The sequence below is a fragment of the Chlorocebus sabaeus genome, chromosome 6 (genome assembly GCF_047675955.1).
Source record: "Chlorocebus sabaeus isolate Y175 chromosome 6, mChlSab1.0.hap1, whole genome shotgun sequence".
Classification (NCBI taxonomy): domain Eukaryota; kingdom Metazoa; phylum Chordata; class Mammalia; order Primates; family Cercopithecidae; genus Chlorocebus; species Chlorocebus sabaeus.
The window spans coordinates 45,736,478-45,749,817 of record NC_132909.1 but is presented as its reverse complement, the minus strand read 5'-3'; the positions used below and the strand labels follow the sequence as shown (position 1 = coordinate 45,749,817).

At 52.4% G+C, this 13,340-nt stretch overlaps 1 protein-coding gene across 6 annotated transcripts; it reads left to right on the top strand.

The window, feature by feature from the left end:
- The first annotated feature begins 1,489 nt into the window (after positions 1-1,489).
- Positions 1,490-12,996, top strand: BABAM1 (BRISC and BRCA1 A complex member 1). 6 transcript variants are annotated; one of them, XM_007995698.3, is made up of 9 exons: positions 1,490-1,608; positions 2,889-3,186; positions 5,180-5,238; positions 7,640-7,760; positions 7,843-7,921; positions 9,834-9,858; positions 10,540-10,669; positions 10,869-10,955; positions 12,504-12,996. In XM_007995698.3, the coding sequence occupies exons 2-9, from the start codon at positions 2,902-2,904 to the stop codon at positions 12,705-12,707; spliced, it is 990 nt and encodes a 329-aa protein (XP_007993889.1). In that variant the 5' UTR covers positions 1,490-1,608; positions 2,889-2,901; the 3' UTR covers positions 12,708-12,996. The 6 variants fall into 6 exon arrangements, with proteins under 6 accessions (XP_007993889.1, XP_007993886.1, XP_007993888.1 ...); XM_007995695.3 differs by having other exon boundaries at positions 9,807-9,858; XM_007995697.3 differs by having other exon boundaries at positions 2,851-3,186.
- The last annotated feature ends 344 nt before the right edge of the window (positions 12,997-13,340 follow it).

Genomic DNA, 13,340 nt, shown 5'->3' with positions numbered 1-13,340 from the left:
TGCAGCGGTGGGATCTCGGCTCACTGCAACCTCCACCTCCTGGGTTCAAGCGATTCTTCTGCCTCAGCCTTCCGAGTGGCTGTGGTTACAGGTGTGCACCACCACACCCGGATAATTTTTTGTAATTTTAGTAGAGACGAGATTTCACCATATTGGCCAGGCTGATCTCCAACTCTTAACCTCGTGATCTGCCCACCTCAGCCTCCCAAAATGCTGTGATTACAAGTGTGAGCTACTGCCCCCAACCCCTCAGTTTTTTTTTTTAAGGGTCAAAGAAGCCTGCCACATTGGCCAGGCTCTAATTCGAGAATAGCCGGAGGGGCTGTGTAAAGGTGATCTTTGAAGGATGAAGAACTTGCCAGAAAAGCAACAGGAGGAACAGCATTCCAGGCAGAAGGAACTGCCTGGACAAAGGCTTAGAGCCTTCAAAGAGCTGCTCTAGGCGACAGACCTCTGGGCGACACAGAGAGGTTCCTTCTCAAAAAACCAAAACCAAAACCAAAAAACAACAAGAAGGTCGGGTGCGATGGCTCACGCCTGTAATCTCAGCACTTTGGGAGGCCGAGGCGGGCAGATCACGACGTCAGGAGATCCAGACCATCCTGGCGAACACGGTGAAACCCCGTCTCTACTAAAAATACAAAAAAATTAGCCGGGCGTGGTGGCGGGCGCCTGTAGTACCAGCTTCTCCGGAGGCTGAGGCAGGAGAATGGCGTGAACCCGGGGGGCGGCGGATCGCGCCACTGCGCTCCAGCCTGGGCGACAGAAAGAGACTCCGTCTCAAATAGATAAATAAGTAAATAAGTAAGTAAGTAAGTAAATAAATAAATAAATACTTCTGGGGCTAAGGGGGAAGTGTGCTCTAAGAAGACAACGGCGGCCTGGGCGACAGAGTGAGACTCCGTCTGAAAATAAAAAAATGGAAGGCTGGTTTAGCCTGAGCGGTGGTCCTCGCCTGCTACTTGAGAGATCGCTTAGCTGTAGTGAGTAGCCAGGATCGCGTGACTGCAGTCTAGTTTGGACGACAGAGCGATACCCTGCCTCTAAAAATAAGAAAGAAAAAAGCCATGAAAAAGGAGGCAGGCTTGAAATAGGCCTGACTTAGCTTCCCTCCACCTACAGTGACCCAATAAGACCAGAGTAAGTATTTTTTGATTCATGCAAATATATGTAAAATAAGGAGCAGAAATTAAGTAGTTGGGAGGGGTCCTGGATGTTTAGGCCTCGCCCACATGGGAATAGCTGCCTCACACGGAGGCTCAGGCCAGCTCCACCAATCACCAATCAGCTCCTCCTCTTTCCCTAAATCGGCCTTCTTCGTCCCTCTTAGCCTATCACATTGCAAACTCCACCTGTTGTCTACGTTTTAGCTTATCAGGGTAGAAGCACTGACACTGTCGCACTCCAAACCCCACCCCCTAGCCCAGTATTAGCCTATCAGCTTCCAAGTCCTTCTTAGCCGCAACTAGTTTCTGTCTCCGCTTGTTCTGCGACCCGCTGAACTACATTTCCCAGGAGGCGTCGGGGCTGCGCCTCACAACTTCCGGCTGTAAAGATGGCGGCTTCCTAGAGAGTCGGCGGCTGATTTAGAAGGAGGCTCAGGCTACGGTGAGCCGAAGTTGGGTGGTGAAAGCGTGTGGGGCCTGTTCCTAGGGGCCCAGCTCCCTTTGCCCCGAGAGATCCAGCTCCTAGCCTTTCCTGGGGCTTCTGCCTTTATTTCTGGTTTCTCCTGCAGTCTAGCCTCCATCCTTCTTGCTGTCACTAAAGCTTTGTTTTTCTTAGAGGCGTGGGGACTGCAAGGCGCTCAAAGACCATCTTGGGAAGCCCGTGCCTATTGCCCAGATAGACAGACTGTTCCATTCGTGTCCTGTTTCTCTCCAAGAGGAACCACAGTCCTAATATTTTGCTTCTCCCTCATGCAGACACCCGCTAGGCACGAGGGTGTCCTAGAGGTTATTATTTCTTTATTCACCAAGACGTTTTCAGTTTTAGGTAACAGAAAACACTACTCAATGTGGCTTAAGGAAGAAAAGGAAGTTAGTGGCTTATTGATTGGGTCTAATAGGAGCTGGGTCCAGGTGGTCAGAATTCGATCAGCAGTTTTCTGGGTAGAGACCATTTCGCTTTTTACTTTAGAGGCAAAAGGGGCCCCTCGCAGCTCTCAACTTTATTCTCCCAGCTTTGCAACTCTAATGGGAGTCTCTTTTCCTTGATGGCAGTGTTAGAAGTTGCAGAGCTGCCACTCAATGGCCTGATTTGGGTCATGTGCCCATCCCCGAGCCATTTTCAGTGGCCAGAGAGCTGGGATGTGCTCACTGGCCGAGTAGGGGCATGAGGCTAGTACTACGTTAAAAAAAAAAAAAAAGAGGAAAAAAGAGGGGGGACTGTTATCTTATGTCAGAGTGACTGCTCGGCTGATAGGTGTAAAAGGCACTCGTTCTACAGCTGAGGAAACAGACTCCCTAAGAGGAGTGACTCATCATCAGTAAGCTGCTCATGCCCCCTCTTCCTTCTTAGTCAGCAAATTTTTTTTTTTTTTTTTTTGAGACAGTTTCACTCTTGTCGCCCAGGGTAGAGTGCATGGCGGGATTTCAGCTCACTGCAACCACCCCTCCCAGGTTCAATTGATTCTCCTGCCTTAGCCTCCCGAGTAGCTGGGATTACACGCATGCACCACCACGCCTGGCTAATTTTGTATTTTTAGTAGAGATGGGATTTCTCCATGTTAGTGAGGCTGGTCTCGAACTTCCAACCTCAGGTGATCCGCCTGCCTCGGCCTCCCAAAGTGTTGGGATTACAGGTGTGAGCCACCATGCCTGACCGTAACCAAATGTTTTTAAAACTCCCAAGGGGAGGATTCTGGCTTCCCCTGTCCGTGTTCCATCTAGCCACACAGGAGCCATGGAAGTGGCAGAGCCCAGCAGCCCCACTGAAGAGGAGGAGGAGGAAGAGGAGCACGCAGCAGAGCCTCGGCCCCGAACTCGCTCCAATCCTGAAGGGGCTGAGGACCGGGCGGTGGGGGCACAGGCCAGCGTGGGCAGCCGCAGCGAGGGTGAGGGTGAGGCCGCCAGTGCTGATGATGGGAGCCCCAACACTTCAGGAGCCGGCCCTAAGTCCTGGCAAGTGCCCCCGCCAGCCCCTGAGGTTCAAATTCGGACACCAAGGGTCAACTGTCCAGAGAAGGTGGTAAGTAGAAGGGGTGGCCTGGGGCTCTAAGATGCTAGGAAACCTAGCGTCTTGTCTTTTGGGATTCACTCTGCAGACATTCCCTTTGTATTAGTTACCTGTGGCTGCCACATGTCACCAAGGACTTGGTAGCTTTCAACCAGAGAAATTTATTCTCTCACAGTTCTTGGGGCCAGAAGTCAGGTGTCGGCAGGGCCACGCCCCCTCTGGAGGCTCTAAGGGAGGATTCTTTCTTGCCTCTTCTTTTTGTCTGTCTGTCTGTCTTTTTTTTTTTTTTTTTGAGATGGAGTTTCGCTCTTATTGCCCAGGCTAGAGTGCAATGGCACGATCTTGGCTCACTGCAACCTCTGCCTCACGGGTTCAAGCAGTTCTCCTGCCTCAGCCTCCCGAGTAGCTGGGATTAGAAGCGTGCGCCACCACGCCCGGCTAATTTTTGTATTTTTAGTAGAGACAGGGTTTCACCACATTGGCCAGGCTGGTCTTGAACTCCTGACCTTAGGTGATCTGCCTGCCTTGGCCTCCCAAAGTGATGGGATTATAGGCATGAGCCACCCAGCTGGCCCCTTCTTGCCTCTTCTAGCCTCTGGTGGCTCCTGGCATTCCTTGGCTTATGGCTGCATCACTCTAGTCTTTGCCCAATTTTTTTTTTTTTTTTTTTTTTTTTTTTGAGACAGAATCTCACTCTGTCGCCCAGGCTGGAGTGCAGTGGCACGATCTCAGCTCACTGCAACCTCCACCTCCTGGGTTCAAGTGATCCTCCTGCCTCAGTCCCCCTAGTGGCTGGGACTACAGGCGCATACCACCACACCCAGCTAATTTTTAGGAGAGACGGGATTTCACCATGTTGGCCTGGCTGGTCTCGAACTCCTGAGCTCAGGTGATCCACCCGCCTTGGCCTCCCAAAGTGCTGGTACTAGAGGCGTGAGCCACCGCACTCGGCTGTCTTTGCCCAATTCTGTCCAGTCCTCATAAAGCCTTTCTCACTGTCTTCTCTTCTGTCTCCTATAAGGACACTTGTCATCAAAACAGGATCTTATCTCAAGACCCTTACTTTAATTACATTTGCAGAGACCCTGATTCCAAATAAGATCATATTCCTTTTTTTTTTTTCTTTGAGATAGAGTCCCGCTCTGTCATGAGGCTGGAGTGCAGTGGCGTGATCTCAGCTCACTGCAACCGCCAGCTCCCTGGTTCAAACGATTCTCCTGCCTCAGCCTCCCGAGTAACTGGGATTACAGGCACTCACCACCACACCCAACTACTTTTTGTATTTTTTAGTAGAGACCAGGTTTTACCATGTTGGCCAGGATGGTCTTGATCTCCTGACCTCATGATCTGCCTGCCTTAGCCTCCCAAGGTGCTGGGATTACAGGTGGGAGCCACCTCTTTTTTTTTTTTTTTTTGAGACAGGGTTCCACTCTGTCACCCAGGCTGGAGTGCAGTGGTGCAATCAGGGCTCACTGCAACCTCCACCTCCCGGGTTCAAGCAATTCTCTTGGTTTAGCCTCCCGAGTAGCTGGGATTACAGGTGCATGCCACCACACCTAGCCAATTTTTTGTATTTTTAGTAGAGATGGGGTTTCGCCATGTTGGCCAGGCTGGTCTCAAACTCCTGACCTCAAGTGATCTGCCTACCTTGGCCTCCCTAAATGCTGGGATTACAGGTGTGAACCACTGTGCCTGGCCAAATAAGGTCACATTCTCAGGTTCTGGGTGGACATGTCTTTTGGGAGCCACAGTTCGACCCACTATATCCTCATTTCTGTGTTTCTGTGTCACACATTCTCTGGCTCATTGATTTGCTTTTCTCCATGGACTCCCAGTTCAGCGCCCATGCTTCTAAGCCATTGCTTTTCAAAGTGGATGGCTTGGCTCACGATTAGGGGTCACCGTACTGCCTTTTCAGACAGGGCAACTTGAAGAGGGCCAGTGAGTGGTGTGGGGGCCAACGTTAAGGTCAGAGGATGCTCACCAGCCTCCAACTACCTTGCAGATTATCTGCCTGGACCTGTCAGAGGAAATGTCACTGCCAAAGCTGGAGTCGTTCAACGGGTAAGAGCGACATTTTAGGGCTTGAACATGCGGCCATGGCTGGGAGGGTCCAGCCCAAAAGATACGGGGCTCTCACTCTGAAACTCACACCAGCTTGGTCTGGCTTCAGGCCTGGCAGTATCAGAGAGCAGCAAGAGCCAGGTGCAGTGGCTCATGCCTGTAATCCCAGTGACTCAGAAGGCTGAGATAGAAAGATCACTTGAGGCTAGGGGTTAAAGACTAGTCTGGGCAACATGGACCTCATCTCTCTCTAAAAATATATATATATATATATATGTATGTATTTATTTATTCATTTATTTGTTTTTGAGACAGGGGTGTCACTCTCTTGCCCAGGCTGGAGTGCAATGGAGTGAGCTCAGCTCACTGCAACCCCCACCTCCCAGGTTCAAGTGATTCTTGTGCCTCAGTCTCCCGAGTAGCTGAGATTACAGGCATGCACCACCACGCTCGGTTAATTTTTTTTTTTTTTTTTTTTTTGAGACGGAGTCTCGCTCTGTCGCCCAGGCTGGAGTGCAGTGGCCGGATCTCAGCTCACTGCAAGCTCCCCCTCCCGGGTTCCCGCCATTCTCCTGCCTCAGCCTCCTGAGGAGCTGGGACCACAGGCGCCGCCACCACGCCCGGCTAGTTTTTTGTATTTTTAGTAGAGACGGGGTTTCACCGTGTTAGCCAGGATGGTCTCGATCTCCTGACCTCGTGATCCGCCCATCTCGGCCTCCCAAAGTGCTGGGATTACAGGCTTGAGCCACCGCGCCCGGCCCACGCTCAGTTAATTTTTGTATTTTTAGTAGAGACAAGAGTTTTGCCATGTTGGCCAGGCTGGTCTCAAAACTCCTGATCTGAAGTCTGCCTGCCTTGGCTGGGCATGGTGGCATGTTCCTAGAGTCCCAGCTACTTGGGAGGGCAAGCTGGGAGGATCGATTGATCCCAAGAGTTTGAGGCTGCAATGAGCTATGATTTTGCCACCACACTCCAGCCTGGGTGATAGAGTGAGACCTTGTCTCTTTTTTTTTTTTTTTGAGACGGAATCTTGCTCTGTCGCCCAGGCTGGAGTGCAGTGGCACTATCTCCGCTCACTGCAAGCTCTGCCTCGCGGTTTCACACCATTCTCCTGCTTCAGCCTCCCAAATAGCTGGGACTACAGGTGCCCACCTCCACCATGCCTGGCTAATTTTTTTGTGTTTTTAGTAGAGACGGGGTTTCACCGTGTTAGTGAGGGTGGTCTCGATCTCCTGACCTCGTGATCTGCCAGCCTTGGCCTCCCAAAGTGCTGGGATTACTTTGGGAGGCTGAGGTGGGCGGATCACGAGGTCTGGAGTTTGAGACCAGCCTGGCCGACGTAGTGAAATCCCCACCTCTACTAAAAATACAAAAATTAGCTGGGCACGGTGGCGCATGCCTGTAGTCCCAGCTATTCGGGAGGCTGAGACAGGAGAATCACTTTAATCCAGGAGACGGAGGTTGCGGTGAGCCGAGATCACACTATTGCACTCCAGCCTGGGCAACAAGAACGAAACTCCATCTCACAAAAAGTAAAATAAAAAAAGAGTAGCAAGGACAACTGGTAATGTTAAGGCTATGGCCCATGGAGCCTCCATTCATAGCAATGACTTGGAGATGCCAAGAAGCAAAGTGACCTGCTCAGTTGAGGGCTCAGAGCAATGGGGCAGAGCCAGGATTGGGACCCAGGCCCAGCTGGCCCTGAAGCCCTTGTCTGGAGTCATGTGCTGCCTACACATGATACTTGCCTGTAGTCATGTATCTGGGGTAGGGGGCAGTTTGAGTGGCAGGGCCTGGATGGGGCTTGAGGGCCTCTTTGGAGATGTTGAAGATGGCACCTCCTTCCTCTCAGCGGCAATCAGCCCATGGCTGAGCAAAGTTCCTGCAGTGAGTCTAGAGGAACCTTGATCCCCATATGCACAGAGGGACCATTTGGAGAGGGCAGGAGCTCAGACGTCAGCCAGACTACTGGGTTTGTGGCTGAGCTCTGCCATCCCCCTGCAGTGTGACCTGTACCTCTAGGGCCTTATCTAGCTGGTACAGGGTTCTCAGAGGAGGGTGGCTGAAGGAATCTTTTTTTTTTTTTTTTTGAGACGGAGTCTCGCTCTGTTGGAGTGCAGTGGCACGATCTCGGCTCACTGCAACCTCCGCCTTCCAGGTTCAAGCAGTTCTCTGACTCAGCCTCCTGAGTACCTGGGATTACAGGCGCCCGCCACCACGCCTGGCTAAATTTTTTGTATTTTTAGTAGAGACGGGGTTTCACCATCTTGGCCAGGCTGGTCTTGAACTCCTGACCTCGTGATCCACCTGCCTCGGCCTCCCAAAGTGCTGGGATTACAGGCATGAGCCACCGCGCCCGGCCCTGAGGGAACCTTAATTCCCCTCTACTCTGCTTCTCCAGCTCCAAAACCAACGCCCTCAACGTCTCCCAGAAGATGATCGAGATGTTCGTGCGGACAAAACACAAGATCGACAAAAGCCACGAGTTTGCACTGGTGGTGGTGAATGACGACACGGCCTGGGTGAGGCCTGGGCAGGCGCTGGGTGCCCGGGGGTCCCCTGGGGCCCGGGGAGCACCGCGCTGAGGCCTTTGCTTCCCTGCAGCTGTCCGGCCTGACCTCCGACCCCCGTGAACTCTGCAGCTGCCTCTATGATCTGGAGACGGCCTCCTGTTCCACCTTCAGTATCCTTCCTGGCAGGGGCGTCCCTGTGAAGGGGGCTGTCTCCTTCTGTCGTCCTTGGGGCTCAGGAAAGTCTGAGTCCTGACTCTGGCTGGCTGAAGTTCAGATCTCAGTCCTGCCAAGGCTGGGAAAGTCACCCCTCTGAGCCTCAGTTTCCCCATCCGTACTGTGGAAGGCACAAAGCTGCCTACCCCATGGAGATGCTGTAATAATACGGAAGTGAAAGTACTTCATTTGGTCCAGGCACAGTGGTCCCCGCCTGTAATCCCAGCGACTTGTGAGGCTGAGGCTCAAGAATCACTTGAACCCGGGAGGCGGAGGTAGCAGTGAGCTGAGATCTTGCCACTGCACTCCAGCCTGGATGACAGAATGAGACTCCATCTTTAAAAAAAAAAAAAAAAGTACCTTATTTGTACTTAGGAGGTCCAGAATTTACCCACAAGGGGATCACCTCACACAGGGCTGGGCATACAGTTGATGCTCAATAAATAGCAGTGTGTGACAGAAATGTCATCATTCCTCCTACAGCCCCTTGAACCTGGGCGCAGGACATTTTATGGTAATTTGGACATAAAAGGCTCATATGTGGCCCAAAACTGAAATAGAATAGGACTCTTGTAAGTTAAAAAGGTAAAAAATGGTTAGAGTGTTTTTCAGGAGGACAAGAACACCCCTGGCTCTTTTGTTTTGAGGACAGTGGCCCCAGCCATGCAGGAAAGGGGAGCCTTTTTTTTTTTTGGCTTTTTTTTTTTTTTTTTTTTTTTGAGACGGAGTTTTTCTCTCATTGCCCTGGCTGAGTGCAATGGTGCAATCTGGGCTCATTGTAAGTTCCACCTCCCAGGTTCAAGTGATTCTCCTGCCTCAGCCTCCCAGGTAGCTGGGATTATAGGTGTGCACCACCACACCTGGCTAATTTAGTATGTTTGTTTTTTTTTTTGAGACGGAGTCTAGCTCTGTCGCCCAGGCTGAAGTGCAGTGGCTGGATCTCAGCTCACTGCAAGCTCCGCCTCCCAGGTTTACACCATTCTCCTGCCTCAGCCTCCCGAGTAGCTGGGACTACAAGCGCCTGTCACCTCACCCGGCTAGTTTTTTTGTATTTTTTAGTAGAGACGGGGTTTCACTGTGTTAGCCAGGATGGTCTCGATCTCCTGACCTCGTGATCCGCCCGTCTCGGCCTCCCAAAGTGCTGGGATTACAGGCTTGAGACACCACGCCCGGCGAATTTTGTATGTTTTTTAGAGACGGGGTCTTGCTATGTTGCCCAGGCTGGTCTTGAATTCCTGGGCTCAAGTGATCCTCCCACCCCAGCCTCCCAAAATGCTGAGATTACAGGCATGAGCCACCATGCCCGGCCCCATTCTGTTTTAAAACAAATTAGATTCCGTCCCATCTCTGCTCCAAAACCTCCCATGGCACCCTGTGGATCTTATTTATTATTGTTTTTGAGATGCAGTCTCGCTCTTGTTGCCCAGGCTGGAGTGCAGCAGCACGATCTCAGCTCACCGCAATCTCCACCTCCCGAGTTCAAGCAATTTTCCTGCCTTAGCCTCCCAAGTAGCTGGGATTACAGACATGCGCCACCAGGCCCGGCTAATATTGTATTTTTAGTAGAGATGGGGTTTCACCATGTTGGCCAGGCTGGTCTCGAACTCCTGACCTCAGGTGGTCCACCTGCCTTGGCCTCCCAAAGTGCTAAGATTGCAGGCGTGAGCCACTGTGCCTGGCATACTAAGAGTCTTAAAGTCATCTGGTGCCAGCACCCTATTTCGTGATCCATGCTGAGGGGAATTCGAGTGTCAGAGAGGGCAAGTGACTTGGCCAGGGTCACATGGTACGTCTGCAGGGGTGCCGGGTCTCCTCTGGCGTTCCTGCTCACTCGTGCTCTACCAGCCTTCTCCTTAGCATCCCCACCAGATCTGGAAGGACTTTTCAGCCTCATGTAAGTCCCCTGCGGAGAAATTCTTATTCACCTTCAAAGAGAAGGGTCACTTGTGGGAAGAAGCCCCCAAATAGCCCAGAAATAATCTAGGGAGCCTTAGAGCCTCCTCCCTTCCAACCTCGCCCTGAGCAATTCCTCATTTATGTGTCTTGGGAGCATGGGGGCCGATGGAGATGCACGTGTTGCTAGGCAGCTCCAGCTGACAGCAGTGATGGGGGATGCTCAGGACACTGAGGGTGGTCCAGGCGTGGTGGCTCAGGCCTGTAATCCCAGCACTTTGGGAGGCCGAGGCAGGCAGATCTCCTGAGGTCAGGAGTTTGAGACCAGCCTGGCCAGCGTGGTGAAAGTGCATCTCTACTAAAAATACAAAAATTAGCTGGACGTGGTGATGGGCGCCGGTAATCCCAGCTACTTGAGAGGCCGGGGCGGGAGAATTCCTTGAACCTGGGAGGCACAGGTTGCAGTGAGCCGAGATCTCACCATTGCACTCAGAGGGGAGAGGCTGGGCACATGCTCAGGGCAGAGGGAACCGCTTACGGGATGCCTCACAGGCAGCAGTGAACTTGGGAGACATCAGTGGGGCCTCACCTGCCCAGTGAGCATCTAGGGTCTCTCTGAGGGTGATAAGAGGGGCAGACCCCCACAGGCTGCTCTGACTGCTCCCTCCTCCCGGGTATGCAGCCAGCAGAAAACTGAGCTTCCGGTCACAGAGAACGTGCAGACGATTCCCCCGCCATATGTGGTCCGCACCATCCTTGTCTACAGCCGTCCACCCTGCCAGCCCCAGTTCTCCTTGACGGAGCCCATGAAGGTGGGTGAGGCCTGGGAGAGGGAGGGGTGCCTGCAGCCATGAGGATGGTGGTTAGACACCAGGAGGGACTTCCCAACCACAGAGGCTGGGGTGCCTAGAGGCAAGTTCCCAGAGTCTGAGGCAGAAATAGGGGAGTTACAGACGTGGGGCATGGGGTGACCCAAGCCCCAGAGGCTGGTGTTCTTTACTTCCCCCACAGAAAATGTTCCAGTGCCCATATTTCTTCTTTGACGTTGTTTACATCCACAATGGCACCGAGGAGAAGGAGGAGGAGATGAGCTGGAAGGTGAGAGGCCGCAGCAGGGCGGGTGTGGACAGGATGTTTTGGAACACACCTGCGCTGGGTCTGGGGATCTCTACCTCCATTTGGTAGCCCTGGAGCCCTGGCCGGGGTGGGTCATGGCATTTGGTCATTAAACAGCTGTTTCCCAGTTGTCTGCTGTGGCAGCCATTGGGATGATGGTCCAAGCAACATCTTGAGTCCTGCCTCCCCCATCCCCAGTGTTCCTTGCTTTCCTTTCTTTTTTTTTTTTTTTTTTTTTTGTTTGAGACAGAGTCTCCGTCTGTCTGTCTCCCAGGCTGGAGTGCAGTGGCACGATCTCGGCCCACTGCAACCTCTGCCTCCCGGGTTCAAGCAATTCTTGTGCGTCAGCCTCCCGAGTAGCTGGGAATACAGCTACCTGCCATCACACCAGGTTAATTTTTGTATTTTTAGTAGAGACGGGGTTTCACCATGTTGGCCAGGCTGGTCTTGAACTCCTGACCTCAGGTGATCTGCCTGCCTCAGCCTCCCAAAGTGCTGGGATTGCAGGTGTGAGCCACCGCGACTGGCTCCCTCTTCCCTTTCTTCCTGCCTTTGACCTCGCTGTGCCCTCAGCCTGGAGCATCCATCCCTCTTGGACTACAAAGGCCCTGCTGGGCCTTCACATCCCAGACCTGAACTAGCTGTGGGACTTCGAGTGGACTACTTACTTCTCTGAGTCTCAGTTTACCCAACTATGAACAGGGAGTTGAGACCAGCTCCTCCTCATACTTTAATACCCAAATCAAAAGTCCCCCCTATCGCCAGGCGTGGTGGTGTACGCCTGTGGTCCCAGCTACTCGGGAGGCTGAGACAGGAGGCTCGCTTGAGCCTGAAAGGTGGAGATTGCAGTGAGCTATGATCAAGCCACTGCACTCCAGCCTGGGTGACAGGGCGGAGACCCTATGTCAAAAAATAAAAATCGGGCCAGGCAGCGGTGGCGCATACCTGTAATCCCAGCACTTTGGGAGGCCGAGGCAGGTGGATCACCTGAGTCACGAGTTCGGACCAGCCTGACCAATATGGAGAAACCGTGTCTCTACTAAAAATACAAAATTAACCGGGCATGGTGACGCACGCCTGTAATCCCATCTACTCAGGAGGCTGAGGCAGGAGAATCGTTTGAACCTGGGAGGTGAAGGTTGTGGTGAACTGAGATGGTGCCATTGCACACCAGCCTGGGAACAACAGCGAAACCCCGTCTCAACAACAAAAAAAAAGTAAAATAAAAAATCCCTCCTCTGAGAAGCCCTGTTTTTCAAGAAGGATCAAAGTGGGGGCCAGGAGAATGTGTCTGTATCTGACTGTGTCTCTCCACACTGGGGACTCTTTGGGGTCCATGACTAGGACCTCTTTGGATCCCTAACACTGGGTCCGTGGCAGGGAATGTTTGCTCTATGTATGAATGGTTTCTTCACCCTTTAGAACCCACCCCAGATGTCCCCTCTTCTGAGAAGCCCTCCAGGGATATGAAGGGCCTGTTGGGGTAACCTCTGCCTGAACAGCCCTTCACTGACCCCTGCCCCTCCCCAGGACATGTTTGCCTTCATGGGCAGCCTGGATACCAAGGGTACCAGCTACAAGTATGAGGTGGCGCTGGCTGGGCCAGCCCTGGAGTTGCACAACTGCATGGCGAAACTGTTGGCCCACCCCCTGCAACGGCCCTGCCAGAGCCACGCTTCCTACAGCCTGCTGGAGGAGGAGGATGAAGCCACTGAGGTTGAGGCCACTGTCTGAATCATCCCTGTACATCTGCATCTTCTTGTGCAAGGAAGTCCTTGCCCTAAAGCCTTGGTTCTCATACTGGGTTCCTTGGGACCTCCTGGGTCAGGGGGTTCCAGGAGGCACCTAGGGTACCTTGCGGGGTCCTAGGAGGGAAACCCAGGATTCCAGGAGGGATCCCAGGAACTGTGGGCACCCATCTTCTGTGTTTCCCAGCCCATTTCCACTCCTAGTTTGTCATGGATAATTTTTGTTCTTCCCTGTGTGATTTTTGCCATCAAAATAAAAATTTGAGACTCGTTAACCGAAGTCCATACCAATCACTTTGTGTTAATTGGGATCACCTTCATTGCAAGTGACAGAAAACTTAGCCACTGAGCAAAGGTGAGTGGCTGCTTTCTTGTGGATGAAAAAGCCCCTGGGACGCAGAGGTTGCAGCGAGTTGAGATCGCACCACTGTACTCCAGCCTGGTGACAGAGCGAGAGCTTTTCTCAAATAAAAATGAAAAGTTCAAAAATAAAAAAGATGAAAAAGCCAAGACAACAGCTTCAGGCTTGGCTGTATCCAGGTGCTAGGACAACATTGCCATTGGGGAGGGTACTACATGGTTGCCAGTCAATGTGCCCTGCTTACCCCCCAACAAACGG